Source organism: Carassius carassius, chromosome 6 (genome assembly GCF_963082965.1).
Source record: "Carassius carassius chromosome 6, fCarCar2.1, whole genome shotgun sequence".
Classification (NCBI taxonomy): Eukaryota; Metazoa; Chordata; class Actinopteri; order Cypriniformes; family Cyprinidae; genus Carassius; species Carassius carassius.
Window position 1 is genome coordinate 30,306,491 of NC_081760.1, and position 19,983 is coordinate 30,326,473.

Here is a 19,983-nt window from a genome sequence, read left to right on the forward strand (position 1 = left end):
TTATCTGTAATTACTGCCATGGTAAAGGCCATTGGAAAAATGAGTGCCCTGTGCTTAAAGCCAAGAGTAGAGGGGGAAAGGCTCCTCGCGTTAAACCAGCTGCTCTCTTGGCATCCATATCAAGTCCTGTTGATTCATTGTGTGAAGGATTTCCTAAATTGGGTAACCGTTTGTGAAATCGTGATTATGCGCCTTTTATCACCTATGGACATGTGTCGAGGATTGGAACCGAGATAAAAATTACAGTAACAATATTAAGAGATACGGGAGCCTCAGAGTCTTTTATATTGGAGGATGTCTTGCCATTTTCATTTTTGAGTGATACTGGTACTAGTGTTCTTGTTAGAGGAATTGGGTTGGATGTGATGTCTGTTTCCTTACACAGAGTAATGTTGTCATCTGAGCTTGTGAGTGGTGAAGTAGTGATTGGAGTACGTCCATCATTGCCCGTGGATGGAGTGGATATAATCATGGGGAATAATTTGGCAGGGGATTAGGGTGTGGCCTGATACCTTTTCATCTCCTGTGGTTTTATCTGTTCCTCTTCCAGGTTCTGACGAGAATCATAAAAATTATCCGGAAGTGTTTACTGCATGTGCAGTAACTCGTTCCATGACCTCTGCTCAACCAAGGGTAACCTCTGATTCTGCTGTAGTCAAACCATTCTCTTTGCCTGATAACTTTTCTGTTTCTCCTTCTGAGTTGCTCCAGGAGCAGCAACTTGATCCTTCTCTCCTTCAATTGTTTGAGAGTGTGATGTCTTCTGAGGAAATTAGAAATGTTGCTCATGGTTATTTCTTGCAGGATGGAATGTTGCAGAGAAAATGGATTCCTCATGGTAGTGATTTTGCTGGGGATCCTATCATGCAGGTGGTAGTTCCAGAAAGATATCGCTCACTGGTATTACAGATTTCCCATGATAAACTTGCAGGTCATTTAGGGGTAAAAAAGACCTATCACAGAATTCTTTGTAATTTTTTTTGGCCAAAATTGAAGAAGGATGTGTCACAGTATAACAAGACATGTCATACTTGTCAATTAAAAGGCAAATTCCTGCTGTCAGTCCACCATTTGAGCACCTGATTATTGATTGTGTAGGCCCGCTGCCTAGATAAAAGTCGGGTAGCATTTATTTGCTCACGGTGATGTGTGCCTCTACTCGATATCCTGCAGCATATCCTCTTCGTACGATCACTTCAAAATCAGTGGTGAAAGCCTTGACTCAGTTCATTTCCATTTTTGGCATTCCGAAGATTGTGCAAAGCGATCAAGGTTCTAATTTCACTTCTCATTTATTTTCTCTGGTCTTGAAACTGCTACACATTAAATACAATAAAGCTAGTGCTTATCATGCTCAAAGCCAGGGGGCTTTGGAGCGTTTCCATCGGATGCTGAAGTCTTTATTGCGTTCTTATTGTACTGAGATGGAAGGTGATTGGGAGCAAGGATTGCCGTGGTTGATGTTATCAGCACGTGAGGTGTGAAGGAAAGTACGGGGTCTAGTCCCAATGATTTGGTGTTTGGACACACACGGGGACCACAGGCTGTATTCCGAGACCAGTGGGTTGAAAGTGCACCACCAAAAAACTTGCTAAGCTATGTGAACAACTTTAAGTGTAGATTATATGAAGCAGGTAAAATGGCAAAAGAACAATTGCTTCATCACAAAAGCGAATGAAATCAATTTTTCATCGACGGACTGAGGAACGGAAATTCATGCCTGGCGATCAGGTGTTGGCTCTGTTATCTGTGGAGGGCTCACCATTTCAAGCTCCGTTTACAGGTCCGTATGTGGTGGAAAAACAAGTTACTGAATTAAACTATCTGATTGCCACTCCAGAGAGAAGAAAGTCCACACAGTTGTGTCATGTTAATTTGTTGAAGCCTTATTATTGCCGTTCTCACAAGATGTCAGTCGATGAGGTGAAACCTGCATAAGCAGTTGAGAGAATTTCGGTTGTGGGGGAGGGAATAGATGGAGTTTCTTTTCCAGAGGATACAGTACTATTGGGACGTCTAAAAAATTCAGAGACACTCAAAAATTTGTCTAAAATGTTGGCCCATTTGCCTGATGATAAATGTGGTGATTTGATTGATATTATTAATCTTCATGTCTCTTTATTTGGTGATGTACCTTCGCGTACACATTGGTTGGAGCACAATATTGATGTTGGGGATTCGGAGCCCATTCGCCAGAATTTTTATCGGCTGTCCCCAAATAAACTCCTGCATCTTAACGCTGAAGTTCAGTATATGCTGGATCATGATATTGCACAACCTTTATATTCCAGTTGGGCATCTCCCTGCTTGCTTTTAAATAAATCCGATGGTACTTATCGGTTTTGCACCGACTATCGTAAAATAAATAGAGTAACAAAACCAGACTCATTTCCACTGCCTCGTATTGAGGATTGTGTTGATCGGGTGGGGTCGGCAAAGTTTGTAAGCAAGTTCGATCTGCTTAAAGGCTATTGGCAAGTTCCATTGACCAAAAGAGCTCAAGAGATTTCCACCTTTATTACATCAGAGGTGTTATTCTCCTATTACTTTATGAGTTTTAGCCTTAGAAACGCCCCTGCAACATTTCAGCGACTTATGAATAGGGTTGTTTCTGGGTTAAAGGGAGTGGCCGTCTATCTACACGATGTAGTAGTTTTTAGTGATTCATGGGAGCAGTACTTGGAACATGTCAATCTGGCTAAATGCGAATTTGCCAAGGCCACTGTGACTTACCTAGGTAAGATAGTTGGACAAGGATGTGTGCGACCAGTTTGGGCCAAGGTTGAGGCCATTGATCAGTTTCCTTCTCATACTACTAAGAAGGAGTTGATGCGGTTTTTGGGGTTAGTGGGTTACTATCTGGGATTTTGCAGAAATTTTTCTACCACGGTAGAAAAGCCGCCTTTGTTTGGACATTTGCGTGTCATGTTGCTTTTGAGGCAGCTAAATCACTGCTTACTTCCACTCCGGTGTTGGCAGCGCCCCGTTTTGACCATTCTTTTCAGGTATGTGTGGATGCTAGTAATGTGGGTGCTGGAGCAGTGTTGTTGCAGGCTGATGAGAAAGAAATCCATCGTCCAGTTAGCTACTTCTCAAAAAAGTTTAATTCCTATCAGTTGAATTACTCTGTGGTTGAAAAGGAGGCATTAGCTTTGTTATGGGCTTTGCAGCACTTTGAAGTGTATGTGGGATCAGTGTCAGACCCATTGGTTGTGTATACGGACCAAAACCCGCTTATTTATTTACATTCTTTGCGGTGCCCTAACCAATGATTAACTCGTTGGTGTCTTTTCCTGCAATCATATGCACTTGACATCTGGCATATCAAGGGGACTGACAACGTGGTAGCTGAAGCATTGTCTAGAGCTCCTTATTCCTTTTAACTGATTGATTAACTAGTTTTGTTTTGCTCTACTTCTCTATCTTAAATTGCTTCCACAGGGCCAGTGGTTGCTGAGGATATTGGAGAGTATTACAGAGTGGTGGGTCTTTCCAGTTTGGGAGTTATTGGGTGACTGGTTTCATATGTCCACCCTTTTCTTTTTATGGGGGGTGGGGGGGGGGGGGGGGGGTTACGACCCCAGTGTGGGTCATATCGTGTGGGTTTGGTTGTCCTTTTTGTTGTGTTTTGTAGGTTGGAGTTGGAGTGAGTGACGTCATGATGACCGAATGTTTACACCTGCGCTAGAGCTGATGCCGGCAAACTAAAGCAGCTCCCTTCAGTCATGATCGGGCGCGCTCTCCCCTCTGGCTATTTTGTTGTCGTCTTGTACTCGTTTGTTGGTTTATTCTTTTACTTACTTATCTTTGCTTTAATAAATGTTATTCGCATACCACTTCAACGGGTCATTCCCTCCTTTGTTGAGGCTTGCGAGCCGGCCGTGACAATACTCAATGAAGAAACACAAAAGATATATCCATAGAAAGCTTGACATGTCTACGATGTCCAGTCTTTCACATTTATAAATATATTTATTTATATACTTGTACTAGTTTTCACATAACGTGTAAACATTTTTCTAGTTAGACTTTTCCCAAACTATAATTCCTGACTCAATGTATAATCAAGTGAAACATTATGAAGTTTCAATAACAATATACACTATATTTAAAGGCTTGATGTTAATAATATAATTGTAACAAATAAATGTAAATGTAACAAATGTAACAAACAATGCTTTTCTTTCAATTTATCCCCAAAAAACCTGAACAAATATTCTCAGCTCTTTTCAACATTAATAATAATAATAATAACAATAAATGTTTATTTTTATTTTTATTATTATTATTTATATATATATATATATATATATATATATATATATATAATTCTTTTTTTTTTTTTATTAATTTATTATTATTTTTTGTGTGTAGAAATTCAGATTGTTAAAATGAATTCAGAAAGATTGTGTGACTGGAGTAATGATGCAAAAAAAAAATCAGCTTTGTTAATTTGTCCCTAATAAACTGTTTAACTGCACTCGCAAGTGAATATTAAATTACGTTGTGGGATAATTAAATATATTATAAATAAACTACAAACATAAAATTATATACATTTATTTTGTCCGTACATTCTTCCTTGTAACTCTTCCCTCTCAGTCACAAACCTGACTGAATGGCTCATCATGCAGCTCATTATGCAGGCCTTTGTCTTCTCAGGTGTATATCATAATGATATTCATGATAGTTGATAATCGCATATGACTTTTACAAACAAAAAGTGTCTTAGAAAATTTAAATCAATATATTGTTTTCTGTGAGTGAGTAAACAAGATTATTTACACATAATTTAGAAAGAAAAATTCTAGGCTACAAGCTCCAGTTCTCAAAAGTCCCGAGAACCAATGTTCTGTATGTGTTTTATGGCCTTATTCAAGTGATTTAACATTTTCAGTTTTTCACTAACCACGCATAACATTTTTTTTTTTTTTAATCTCGAACACACGATCATGTACATACATGCTGCTCACATATTATCATAGTCCAGTTTGTGCTGATTACAGTGATATTAGACTTTAGCTATTTAGACATTTATAAGCAACTGAAAAAAGCACAAATGCCAGGGCATGACAAAACTTCTCCAGGCCCCAAAAATACCCTTAGACCTCAGATGGTTAAAGCTGAAATCTTTAACTTTTTTTGGTTAAAAATGATCCAAAATCTATATTTGAGCAAGTACATATACAGCCAGTGTTCATAACTATCGCCTTTCTTTAGCCCGATTCACAACAGTTAGCCTATAATAATGTTTTCTAATTTGCGTGGTACTGGTAGGTATTCGTGAGAAATTTGAGCATGCTGCCACGTCATAACGTCACGTCTGTAAACATAAAGAAGTGTTCCTGGCCAACTAAGCTATCACATGTAAGGATCCTGCAGGTGGCAGATCGTTTATAGCCTTTTCTCACAGCAGCTAGAATAATGTATCATTTTGATGGCGAATTGTAATCCAGAAAGGACTATGTGTTTCTGAAACATATGTGAATTAAATTAAATTATATTCCAGTTTTAAATGTGCTTCTGATTACAGATAGCCTGGGATTAGCCTACACGAGGTCTATATTTTAAAGACAACCAGTTCGAAAGGGAGCATAATTTGCTTTTTGGGTTAAAATTATTTATTAATATGAAATTTGAATGGTATGACAATTAGAGATTAGACTGTACAGAAATTGAAGTCTACATACTAATACACACTATAGGCAATGCTGATGTTGTTAACATTAATAATTTGAGAATAAAGTATAACGATAATGATAATTTGAATGGTTTGATGTGATATGAGCGTACCGATTTTTAGATTTATTCACCAATGTAGCGTGATTTAATGTAATGCTCTTATCCTCAGTTGTCCAGAACAAACGTGGCAGACTTTTTACTTTTTCAGATGACAATATCCAGTGAAAATTCTTATTTGGGTCATATATTCCAAGATGCAGGCTAGAATCTGTGATTATGAAGTACAGGAACCACACCAGTGCAGTGACTGACATCCATACTCCTCAAAACATTAGTTTAATCCGCGCTGGAGCTGTGCCGGCACACAAGCCACACAAGGAAGATAATTCCGCAAACAGCTGCAATTGCAGGTTTTCAAACAGAGATGGTGGCAAAGAGGCAGAATTTATGGACTTCAGCTTTAAATAAATCACACATATCTCGATCAGTTCCAAAAGTCAGGGGTTACACAATTATGCATAATTAAGCAGTCGTATTTTTCACATACTGAATTGTATCGAAGGTCAAACCAATCCAAAACCTAAGCGGGCATTTTGAGTCACTTTTTGCAATGCAATTCAATGATTTAAACTATATTTTATAATACATTATTTTGCAACACTGAAGAAAGCTATTTTCTTTCAATGTGCAATAATTGTATTAATTTGCTGCTACTGGTAAATAACTAGAAGTGTAACAAATTGCAGTAAATGGTAAAACAATTTGTGCAACAGACCAGTGTGTTTATGATTATAATGAATTATATAATATGATAACAAATACCAGGCTGCAACTTAAGGCAGCATAGCAGGCTGTTCTCTTGGTGAAACACAAAGATGAAGATGAAGTGTGGCTCTGTTGAATGAGCACTACAACATTTTATCCCACCAAAGTATCTTGGTGAGGAAGCATCAGCTGCTGTTCACCTAAAGAATCTCTCAGTGGAGATGGAGTTGCTTAGAGAGGCTAATCAATAAGCCTTTAGCCTCGGGGCAGGGTCCAGCTAGGGAACGGGGCTTAGCAGCAAAGGCTTCTGGATCTTCACAATAATGATGTTTGTTTTTAAAAGTGATTAAATTAATATCATCTAAACGGACTATACAGCAGACTATAAATAATATTCATACTTCTTATATGTGTGGTATTAACCATGTAATGGGGACCATATGTCCCCACAAGTATAGTAATACCAGTACATTTTTATTGTGGGGATATTTCTTAGGTCCCCATGAGATAAATAATACAGAATTAAATTATTTAAAAAAAATAAAAAAAATGTATTAATGGCAAAAGTTCAGATTCCTCCCAAATCCGCTTAGTTTTCATATTTGTGTGCATATTCCGTACAGGTCTAGTGAAAATGTCTTCAGCTAAGAACAAAGAATTAGTTGAAAGGCAAAGACGGAAAGAGAGGGGTGTGATTATTCCCCATAATGGTTTGTTCTGACAACTTTATAGTATCCCACTTGCATTAATGAGGGCCTACAATCCTAAACCACTACAATTGCCCAATGAGCAGAAAGGAGGGTCACTCAGGAGTTCTCATAGTTTCCACAGAGACCTCCACATTCCTTTAATGATTCACAGTGTCCAAATGGCCCACTGAGAAAAGTGACTCTTTTATACTCATCTGAGAATAGGCCTATGGAGTAAGGCCCTTGGGAAAATGGTTGACTTTTTTTTTTTCCACCAGTGGTCTATTATCCAAGATGGCAGAGAAAGTGTAAAAAGACCAGTAATTTCAAGGCAATGCTTCCCCTGGTCAGGGATAGTAGTAACTGTGTGCAGGTCTTCATGGAAATCTCTGCAGCATGACTGAGGAAGGTAGGTAGATCTCACTGACAGGACTGCTAATCCAGAGCAGAGCCATTGATTGAACACGTCACTAAATGCTGTACTCTGCCTGGCAAATGTGGCCATTTTAAGTCTCATCAGGACAGGGCAGATCATGTATAATACATAATAATTTCAGGAGAGCTACGGTGGACTTAAGCATTAGCGGTTTAATGACTTAGTTCCACCGAAGCAGAAAACATTACCATTGAACATAACAGAATATTGATTTAGATGTATAACGCATAAACACAATGCACATCTAATTGATGCTCTGAATATTTTCAGGTCCACCTCCTTTGTTCATGTCATGTCTATTAAGTATGGAAATTAAGAAGAGTCATATCTATCCAGCAAGGTACCTTTGATATTAATCTAATCACTATAATTTGCATGGGGTGTACAATAGACACAACTGTACTCTGAACAATGAAAAATAATAATAATAATAATAATATTTTGTATTTGTGTAACATTTAAACCCATATTATACTCCATCCTTAATAAAATATCATATATATATATATATATATATATATATATATATATATATATATATATATATAAACCTCAGTGGGCATTTTTCCTAAAGGCGTAGGAGTTTAAGTCATGAGTTAAGGTAATCTGAGAAGACGCTGTTCACTTGCTCTTGTTTGGAGACTCCTGTTGCAATCAGCGGACTAAGGAGACTATGTGTGACATATTTTCAACATGACATTAATTCATATTTCACAGCATGCTAAGCAAAGGAAAAGGCTGATTTTAAAATTAGGGAAGCCATCAGAAAGCAGGCAAACCAACACATGAATGCTAGATTCATGTACAGGATTGTCACAGCTCATTGTCCTTGAAAATTAATTGGAATGAAATGACAAGCATGGGGACTGCAATCCGCGGTGCACTGCACCAAGGTTCCTGAGCAGAATATTTATGTAAGACTGGCTAAGTGGCAACAGATGATATCTGTATTCCAATAGGATGGCGAGACTTGAAAATGGCTGTGATAAACAAGCTCAGGTAGGCGGCATCATGAAATGTAAATGTTGTTATTCCGGTTTAAGACTAGGCTAGTTAGGGCATGTGAGGGTGGGGCTAGGGCGTGAGCAGGAGGAAAAGGGAGTAGCTATGCCGTGGACTATATCTGAGCTTATGTGCACTACCATCTAACTGCTATGACATATGGTGCATGATGCCATTACCATGCTCGCTGTGCACAAGCTCATTTTTCAACAACCTAACAGCCTGAAAAGGCAATGCTTACACTACAATGCCATTTTGAACTCACTCTGATGGTTCGATTGGAGTCTGGAAAAAAACACATTAATCTCACTCAGAGACCGTATCAGAATTGGTTTAGGTTAGCTCATCGACTAGCAAGAGTAACTAGCAATTGGAACTCATGTAGTGACATGATGTTATCAAATAATAATAATAATAATACATATCTAGATTTAAGAAATCAGAATGTTGTTGAAATTCATTGAAAATGTAAAAAAAAAAAACTAGCTCAAAAAATAGAAAATGTAGTATATCATGTTAATCATTTATATACTACATTTTCTATTGAGTAAGCAGACATCCTTTTGAGTGCTGGCCACCCATAGCCATGTGCTCTGCCTATAATAACAGATAAAATAATAATTAATAATAATAATAATAATAATACTCAACATATCAAACCACAGGGATCTAACACACTGCTTAAGTCATTAGAAGGATATTAATCTGTAATAATAAGTAAACCATGTACTACTAACGGTAGACCTTGGCAGATAGATACCGTGTTCCAATTAATTTAGGAAGTGAGGGAGGGGAGTGGTGGGGGGGTTAATGTTTCAGTTATGTGCTTCATTTAAACCATAGTTTAAGCCCAGCCTCTCTTAAATATCAAATTGTCTCAGGCACCGAAAAGAGAGAGCGAGAGAGAAGGAAAGAAAGAAAAAGAGAGGGAGCATTGAAGAAAAAAAAGAGTGGGCAGAAGAGCAGCAGGAGGAGGTGGAGGGTGGGAGGGAGAGAGAGAAAGAGAGAGGGAGAGAAAGAGAGAGGGAGAGAGCGCGCCTGGGCTGAATTGTGAGTGGCTTACGACACTCAGTGAACAGAAGGTGTTTCTGCATGCACTGCCAGTGCACTAGTCTGCTGCAAGGGATTGAGCATCTCTCTCCTCCTCATACACCGCGCCTGCCTTCAGCCTCGGCATCTACAGCCTCCGCAGCCCACAGGAAATGAGCTTCATACAAAGAAGACTTTGCTGAAGATTAGAGTCTTACTAGACACACTTTCATCAATGATCTTTGGATATCACTACTATATAAAAAATCAAAAAGGACAGGAAAAAGAAATGTAGAGCTATGTGATGCAGATCACACAGGTTTTGCATAATTGTGAAGAAATGACAACTGACAGAATGCCAACGAGCTTCACTCAATGTACATTGTGCAGGTCAGTGATCACTTTAGGTTATGGATGGTGATTTGCAACGACAGATTGGGAGTCTTTGACAAGAAGGGAGAAAAAGAGGGAGAGTGAGAGTTTGGAGTGGATTATTCCCTCCTTCGTGCGTGTTTTCCCCCACTCGTCTCTCCCACAGATCAGCACAAAAGTCAATGCAGAGGAGCCGTGGCGAGAGGACAGCGCTCATGCATGCAGCCCGGGAAACTTGCACTTCCTACCAGTCTGCTGAATGCCACTTAGATTCGCTCTCTTTTTGGCTCTTTCACACGAGGAGAACTAAGACATTGTAAGTCTGCCAGGATCTGGTGTCCGATGAAAAGGAGTGGGGGCTGAATTTGTACCACACTGGAGTCTTTTTAGTTTCACACATAATTAGCGTCGGCACAAAGGGATCAACTGAATAGAGGTTGTCAGCCTCTGGAAAGGGGTGAGTAGGCATCCTTTCATGTGAGATTGATTCTTGAGGAGCGCATTTTTTGTACCTTCATCTCTCTTTTCCTTTCTCTGATCTAACATGAGCAAAGTGACTTGTCTTTTATATGCTGTCACTCTTCTTCTTTCGATGTGGCAGGATTTCTTGATTCTTTAAGTAACAAATCCCCATCTATATTCTCTATAAATACATATCAACTGAAAAGACTTGGGGAGTAACAAATCACAAAATTTTAAAATGACCACGATCTGAAAGATTCAATGGACTTTTTCTCTACGACACTGCAGGATATTCATGCTAATGGATTTCCTCCTAATTGGTCTGTACCTAAAGTGGCCACTAAGAAAGCCCCCAGGGCTAATATTGTGCTCCCTGGGCATTGTTCTGAAAATAGTTCCATTGGTGGGAGGGAGCTGTCCAAGGCCGTGCCGATGTGACAACAAGCTATTGTATTGTGAAGGGCTCAACCTGACTGACATCCCCCAAAACCTGACCAGTGCCATTGGTTTGTCCCTGCGTGAGAATAACATATCTGAGCTGCGGGAAGGGGACTTTGTTGGCCTGTCACAGCTTACCTGGCTCTACTTGGATCATAACAATATTGAGATTGTGGAGGAGAACGCCTTCGAGAGGCTGAGAAGGGTAAAAGAGTTGGATCTGAATACCAACCGTATAGAGAGCCTGCCAAACGGGACCTTCAGACCTCTGCCCAACCTGCGAATATTGGATTTATCCTATAACAGACTTCAATCCTTGGAGCCAGACCTTTTCCATGGTCTTAGGAAGCTTACCAATTTACATTTGCGCTACAATGCCCTTAAATTCATCCCAGTGCGGATTTTCCAGGATTGCAGGAGCATGCAATTCTTGGATCTGGGTTATAACCAGCTGCAGAGCCTGGCACGTAATTCATTTGCCGGACTCTTCAAGCTCACTGAGCTGCATCTGGAGCACAACGAGTTGGTGAAAGTAAATCTGGCCCATTTCCCCCGCCTCATATCCCTACGGACCCTCTACATGCGAAACAACAAGGCCACCATTGTGGTCAGCACCCTTGACTGGACCTGGGACCATTTGGAGAAGATTGACTTCTCCAACAATGAGATTGAGTACATTGAACCACATGTGTTCGAGAGTGTACCCAACCTTAATACTCTTATGCTGGACTCCAATAAACTGACTTACATAGATCAGAGAATTTTGGACTCATGGACATCCCTGAGCAGTATCACTCTGACAGGTAATGACTGGGAATGCAGCAGGAATGTCTGTGCCCTGGCTTCCTGGCTTAGCAACTTCCAGGGACAACGTGACAGTGGCCTGTTGTGCGCCAGCCCGGACATTGCACAGGGTGAGGATATACTGGATGCCGTCTATGCTTTCCAGTTATGCGAGTACAATGTAGAAGCAACAACACAGACCTTCACCGCTACCAGATACCGCGCCAGAGGCTTCATATATAATGGGCCAACAAGAAATCCCTATGACCTGCAGGACGTGGAGGGCGGGGAAGTGGTCACCAACTCCTTAACGGTGACTGCATCTGCTGATGACCTGGAGAGCACCATGCAGATTCATAAGGTGGTGACAGGCACCATGGCCCTCATTTTCTCCTTCCTGATCATGGTTCTCATGCTCTATGTGTCCTGGAAATGTTTCCCAGCAGGCATCAGGCAGTTAAGGCAGTGCTTCACGAGCCAGCGCCGCAAGCAGAAGCAGAAGCAGACCATGCAGCAGATGGCTACAACGTCTGCATCCGAGTACTATGTTGACTACAAACCCAACCATATTGAGGGGGGTCTTGTCATCATCAACGAGTATGGCTCTTGCACATGCCAGCAGCAGACATCTCGAGAGTGTGAGGTGTGATATCCCACCCATGTCATTTTTAAAAATCAGTGGTTTCAAAATTTGAATGGATATGGAACACAAGTTAACTTGGCACCTCATTTTGCTGTTCTTTTAGGAGGAAACTAACATTTCTCAAGTCTAAATGGACTAAAAACAGGGATTTAGTGCTGATTTCAACAGCCTCAAAGCCTTGTGGGAGATTTGACACTAACACTTATGTACTTGATGCAAAAGATGTGGAATAATTATGTTGACCTGTCCTGGCTTCTCTTATGAAGAGTGGATATTTGAGCTTTAACGTGTCTTTCTACTTCAGGATATTATAGGACTTTCAAAAGGTATCAAGGACACCCAGAACAACATTTTTACTGTGGTAACAAACATACAAAACTGTAGAGGAAAACAACAAAACAAATAAACCCTTAAAAAAGATTATATGTAAAATATGTTAACAGCAGAAATGCAGGAGTGGGGATAAAATGCAAGATGATATCTTATTTCTTTTGTAATCTATGGAAAAAAAAGAAGAAAATACAAATGTTTAAATAAATGAATTGCAATTTACAGTACTCATTTTTGCAGACGAGTTGGAGGGTTGCTTTTATTTCTTTTACTTTCCTTTTTTTTTTGTCTGTGATCGTGGAGAAAGACGTTCAGAGAGCTCTGCAGTATTGCAGGATGTAAATAAGCAGGCCTGTTTCAGAATGCTTCACTTTATTTGAAATGTTAAGCCTCAGTCAAAGGTTCAGATCTCCTCGTCTCTGCCCGAGATATAATAACTGTGCAAAGCTTGATTGTTATAGCTGTTGCAGTTGTCCCCCTTGTACCTATCCTGAATAGATTAAGCAAATTAGCAAAAACAAAGAAGGCTAATGCGGTATGATTGGATCTCACATGATAAAGTCAAACAACTGTATGCTGTACAAATAAACAAGGCAAGGAGTGTCTAAGACCTTAATTCCATTTACTGCTTCCACAGAGATCACATAAAAAGAGCCTCAACCAAGGGGTTAAAGGAGTGAGTGGGGGACCTTAAACATTTAAATCTAAATGTACTTGAAATGGATGTGATCCTTTTTTGTTTGTTTTTATTTTGTTTATGTAGCAAATTCTAGATGCTTATTCAGTTGTGGCTTTCTGTTTAAGTGTGACATTATTTTAAATGATGTCCTGGGGTAAGCCATTATTATTGTGTGAGTGATCATCCTGATGGATTTTTAGATCACGCATGCCCCACATCAGTGGCTATTGCGCTGGTAAAAGCACAGGGCCTCTGAGAAAAGGTACAGGCTGCTCCCTAGTGTTCATACCAGCAGTAAAGAAAAACGAGATACCGCAGTAACAAGATCTTGAATTTCTCTTGCCCAGGCTTTGTGTGTGCTTGTGTATACGCCTGTTGCTTGTCTATATGCATTCTCTAACCTCAGCTCAGGATTCCCACCACAGTAAAAATTATCTGGACTAAACAGCAAAAGCAGACTTATTCTAAAAAGGGAGATCTCACTTTGTGAGTCAACACCTCACTCACTTGGCTGTTATAATGATTGATTTGTTTAGTAAGTATAGGGGACATGCCACTGTGAATATGGTGTGTGTGAGGCACTACGCGTGTGTTTGTGTGTGAGTGTAAGCGTGCATGTATGTGTACGCATTTAAATTTGACAATTTACGTGGGTGTGATTTAGTTTTTGTGTCATCTCCTGAAAAGGTGCAATTGAGTTTGTTCTGACCAGCTGCATATGTGAAGTATTCATTTGTCATGTATGACTGGGATATGCCTTAAAGGGACAATGAAAGGCTGAGCAAGTATTTTTACAATCAACTCAAACAGTTTTATTATAAATTCCAAAGTCCCGGCCCCTTTGAATCCTTTAATACTTGATATTAAACTGTTCTATTTTCAGCACTGTATTTGATGCGCATATGAAGCTAAGCTAAGCTAAGCTAAACCAATAAAATGTATTCCTACTGTTGTAAATGATACACAATGTGACACGCTTTGCCCTTTCCTGATTAATCTAGTCATGCTGTTATTTAATTATTTATTTATTTAGCTGTTTATGCTTGTTTTCTGTCAGGTGAAGACATTAATGCATTACTCAGAACATTTGGTCTGACACTCCTTGGACTACGATCTTTTCCATCCCCTTTATCATTTAAAGAAGGATACTGTTCATGACATTATTTTGAAGCAAACCCCTAAATATGTACACTCTAATGTGTGGTTGGGTTTTTAATGATTCCTCTGGAGAGTATATATACATATATATATATATATATATATATATATATATATATATATATATATATATATATATATATATATATATATAAAGGATTGTCTACTTGACTGCGTGACAGATTCCTAGAATCAACATGATGATGAAATGACAGCAATGTTCCATGCATGGCCCGCAATGAGAAAAAAGGAAAATGTAGCTTTTCATGATCCTTTCCTCGAAATAGGTGGATGGATTGAATTTGTGGAAAACAAAAATGTGCCTTTCACTAACAATAGCTGTTGACCGTGTCAGGGACAAGGCAACAGGGGAAACAATGGAGACGAAAAGCAAGTTGTTTGATTACATTCACCCATCTCTTTTCTAACGCTGAATGAATATAAGCCATCCCTCCAATCAAAGCGCTTCTGTGGCCTATTTTTAGTTCTTCTAGCTTGTTTTGTATCAATATTGCATGTTTGTCATTTCATCTTGGCGCTGCTGGGAGTTGTTTTGAAATCCCTTTCCCCTTAATTATTATTATTTTCTATTTTTTCTTCTGGAAGGAAATGAATATTTGAAGTGGCGGGAGATTTCGTTTAATCTGAGGCTTTCTCCTCCTCCTTATGTGGTTTACAAACCCCTCTGCCCTCAAACTCTAACTAGAGTTACTGCTCTGACAATTAACTCTAATAATTAATACTGTTATTGACGAGGCTTTAGGTAGATCGATACGGATAGCTTTTAGCCAATTACAGACTTTCTCGCTTGTAACTTTTTCAGACAAAAATAAATTATATAAATAATCTTGTGTTAGTGTTGACAGAGAGAAATATAGGGAATGGTGGGGGTGGGGGAATATGGTTTATTTATACAACAATCTTTTATTAATATTTTGGCTAATTAGTGTCCTTGGATCTGTGGGAAAGTAGTTGTGCCAAGCGGTAGGGGGCAAGACATTAGCTTTTGACCTTGTTAGCCTGAGTGTCCATGTGTGTGTATGTGTGTGCATGCAATATGCAAGTAGCAGCTGAATATGGAGATCTCAAGTGAGTACTAGGGTGTTGTACAGCACTGAGTTGAAGAGGATCAACAGTGGTAATCAAAGCAAAATGACAAGACGCTACAAACAACTACAGAGTTTAAACAAATTATATGCAAATCATTTAGGTCAATCAAAGCAAATAATCTGATTAATCTCACAGATTTAAGTGTGCACTTTAAATCAAACAGTCTGACCACAGTGTTACAAGACTATAGAAAAAGTGTTAGATTAGTGTTATTTCAGTATAAGTGAGATACTATTGTAGTTTTATTATACATATTTTGAAAGATTGAATATGAATGTTTACTTTATCTCGATTTTCTTTCATTTTTCCCAAGTAAATTTTCCCTAATATATTTTACTTTACTTAAATAAATCACCAGAAAATCCCATTACACCTAGCATTTAACGTTTTGCTAGGTATGTAAAAATGCCAGGACATCTTAGTCTTGAGTATTAGTATCTAGCAAACCTAGTATCAGCTACCTATCAATCCAGAACACGTTTCCTAGTTTCCTCGAATATCAAACAAACAAATTGCATTTCATAAGAAATAAGGAATGGCTTGCATAAATCAGTAGAAGGTCAGTGATATGGGAAAACCAGATTAAGTGTCACAGTATCAGCATGCTTAAAATCCAGATATTTCATCAGAGTCTCTTGAAAGAGCACCAGATGCTTAACAAATTAATTAACCTTGCTTGCTGTCTCTCATTGTTGATTGAATGTCCCTATGTGCCTTTCCTCGCCTCTGGTCTCGCATAATAAAACACCCACACATAAACAGATACTCTGCCAAAATGCAAAGGACTGACCCAGCCTCTAGAAGACACCATTAAGAATCTACACAAGAATTGACTGTTGCTTCCCACTGTGACTCATAAATGTATTCAAGTCGATATCATCCTTATTATTTGCAATATATAAGATAATATAAGATGTAGTAAAGAACTTGCTTTTATTGGAATGTGAGTAAACTGAGCGAAACGGCTTTATAATCCTACAACTCATCGTTATAATTACCATCATCATCATCATTCTTATATGTGCATCTGCATCACTGGCGTCACATTAACTGCCGCCCCTGGGGCATTGTGCCATTTTCAATGTAACTAAATCATTAAAATAGCTATATATAATAAATGTATATAATGTCAGATAAAACTAATTTGCATGGCTTTAAATGCTTAAGCAGACATACTATACACCCATGTCTTTCTTAACACATGAAGTGATTCTGAAGTGAGTGGTAAGAGGACATACATCAACATGCTTTATGAAATAAAGAAAAATTAAAGGAGAGAGAGAGGCTGTTGCAGTTACAATTTAAGTCATGCCCAATGTAAACGGCCCAATGGGCCTTACATTAATGAATAATATGGCATTACACACCATTTAAAGTTATATATCATATGGTTGAATGGTAATGCTCAGGGCTAATGTTCAGCAACATCTGCTCTCACATTTGTGGCACTGAACTGAGCACACAGTCGTAGAGTTTAAACAATGCCGACTGTTATTTTCTGCAAGTTTGCGAAATATCTCATGGGTCGGACCCAGCGCACAGTTCTCTGTTCTCCATTTATGCAGATATGTAAAAAATATCTGAAACGTGAGAAAACAGACATTCTTATTTGCTGACCCTGGCAGTGACTTTTCCCAGAAACCCTTGAGAGACAGAGCTACATGAGAGCAGTTTTGATGATTACCATGAGAGAGAGGCCACTGTAGAGATCAGACCATATAATACACTGCAGTCTGTATCTATACCTCTGTTACTGTGAGTAAAGCTAGAGAGAGATGTGGCACAATAAAGAGGATCGATAACCTTTGTCTCTGTCCCTCTCTATTTCTCTCTCCTTTTGTATTCTTAAAGCGACAACTCTAAACTCCAATCTAAGCTTATGCTTCCTTTAAAAACAAATTGAGTGCCGCAGTGATGACGTATGTTTATAGGCCAACCCAGAAGTTCACATCACCCTGGTTCTCTCCCTAAAAACTCAACAGGATCTGTCCATTACATATTTAGTTCATCACATTAATCTTCACAAATCTTCACAGAAAGCAACTTTTATGAATTCTGAAGCCTAATTACAAATGGCAGATGTAAAAAGCTAAAACTGGCTATAAATAAACTACACCACAGCCGCGTGACATTTTTCTTGAATTTTTGAGTGAAAGCAAGAGTGCAATTATAAGCATAACAAGGCTGTGAATGTAGATTAGTGAGTAGATGAGTTTTCCTGTTTCGTGTGATGATGCTTAATGTCCCAGACAACCTCTGTAGTCCAATTTAGCCATTTGGCATCACCTAGGGTACTACTGATTTTATGGCATTGAATAAAATGTGAACATATCTAGACTTGTGTTAAACACAGATGTTATTACAGGCAAAAAAAAAAAAAAAACACCTGACTTCAGTTAAATTATCCCTGAGCTAACTAAAATGCTAACTAATTTCTGGGTTTTTGCCTACAAAAATGCATCATCCATGCAGCTCACTAATTAGCATTTTGTACAATCATGAGATGGATGGAATGCGTTTTTACCTAGCAACTAGCAATTTTCAATATCCAGAACATTTTCATCAGAAGTGTCCCCGGTGAATGATGAGACAGAGCGAGTTAAATAGGTGATACTGTGTATGTGTCAATCTTGTCCGTCCATGCTCATCCGCAGTTGAGTACACTTTATTAGCTGTGCGGTTGTAGCTTGGCACAAGACGGAACAGAACGCAAAATGTGAAGTATTCCTGTGCCTAAGGAGTGTTGGTTAATGGTTAGAGAGTCAGACTTGTAACCCAAAGGTTGCGGGTTTGTGTACTCTCTTCCACCTTTAATACCACGACTGAGGTGAGACCATATACTGTATAAAAACATGGACGTAGTGTCTGTGACATCACCCATTGGTTTCTGAAGAGCGTTTTTGAAGCCAAAAGTGGGCGGAGGCAGCAGTCGCCATCTTGGCAGCGCGTCACCACGCATCACTCCCGGATAATCGAAATTGGGCAAAAGGGCGGGGGCTGGTTGCTGAAGCCGCGCCCACCTAGCTCGATGGCGGTGACAGCAACGGCAATCCACCTGTCACTCAAGTGGCCACACCCTTAATTATTCAGAACTTTAAAGCTTAATGTAATTTAAACGGATGAGTTTAATGAGTTTAACCCCCTCACAGTTGTCATGAGTTTAACCCCCTCACAGTTGTCATGAAGGGCAGAATTAGCTATAGAGACCTAAATAATTTTTTTTGAACCAGGCTGTAAACATGTTTTTTTCTGCTGTAAAGTCGGGCATGGGACTGACACCCTTTTGTGCACTTGAATGGGTTAAGTACAGAGCACAAATTCCAAGTATGGGACACCATACTTGGCTACTACACATCACGTTTATTTAGAATTATTTTAATTTTATTGTTATATATTTATTATTCAAATCACTTTGAATTTTGTTGCTGTTTTTGTGTATTGTGTGTTATGTGTAGCATGCATAGCAATGGGTGATGAAGGCTAGTGTGATTAATTAGGATGTTTTTAATTAGGGGGATAATCACAACGTCAGCTGAAGACGTGATGTCTGTCAGATATCGGCAATGGACAATGCACCCTATTTCCTATGCCTGCTGGACTCTGCTAATTGCTATATTCAAGGTCATTCATTGCTGATTTATCTATTTTGTGCCAATTACATAAATGTATCTCTTCTGTATCTGCGTACCAATGGTGGGTTATGAGATTCAATATGAAAAAACAAAAACAAAAAAAAACACCTGATATCTGTATTTGAACAGCTGAACACTCTCTGCCCTGACAGGATGAAAAAGAAATCTTGCAGAGCAGTAATTTCCGCTGTAATTCCTCTGCCCCACGGGATATCAAAGATGCTGTGCAAAAATGGGATTAGAAGAGAAGCATAAGGAATCTTGATTGTGTTGAGAAGGACAATGAAGGCTACAGAAAAAAAAGAAGAAATAAAAAAAACCTTTTTAACCAGTTGATTACTGGTTAAATAGGGGGGGTTCAATAAATGATAGGTATTTTATGCAACATACATTTAATACTCTACCTAATGCAAAATAAAAATGAATGAATGAATCATTAAATAATAAAAAAAATAAACGTTAGCAATGCCAGATGTCAATAAAATTGAAACATGAAAAATAATTAACAGGTATACTAACAGACATAGAATATTATTTTAATTCAATGACTTGTTTGATGTTTACAAATGTAATGTTTTGTCTTTCTTTTAATTATTAAAAACTATTTTCATCAACACTTTTAGTACTTTAGTATATTTTGCCAAAAAAAGATATCTTATGAGCTCTCTGTCACTGAACAGCAGGAAAGCAGTGTTTAGATAAATAAAATACAGAATATGTGTAGAATATGTGATGTGTGAGCTGAAAGCCTCCTTGTATGTTATGTATTGACC

The 19,983-nt window shown here is 38.7% G+C and overlaps 2 protein-coding genes across 2 annotated transcripts in view; one reads left to right on the forward strand and one right to left on the reverse strand.

Annotated features, from left to right (window-relative positions):
- Positions 1-19,983, reverse strand: part of LOC132142624 (catenin alpha-2) — a 405,218-nt gene that overhangs the window by 115,355 nt on the left and 269,880 nt on the right. The gene's annotated exons all lie outside the window — the stretch shown is intronic.
- On the forward strand, positions 9,635-12,858 carry LOC132142618 (leucine-rich repeat transmembrane neuronal protein 1-like). Its single transcript, XM_059552616.1, has one exon. It carries the CDS (start codon positions 10,733-10,735, stop codon positions 12,305-12,307), a length of 1,575 nt encoding a protein of 524 aa, XP_059408599.1. The 5' UTR covers positions 9,635-10,732; the 3' UTR covers positions 12,308-12,858.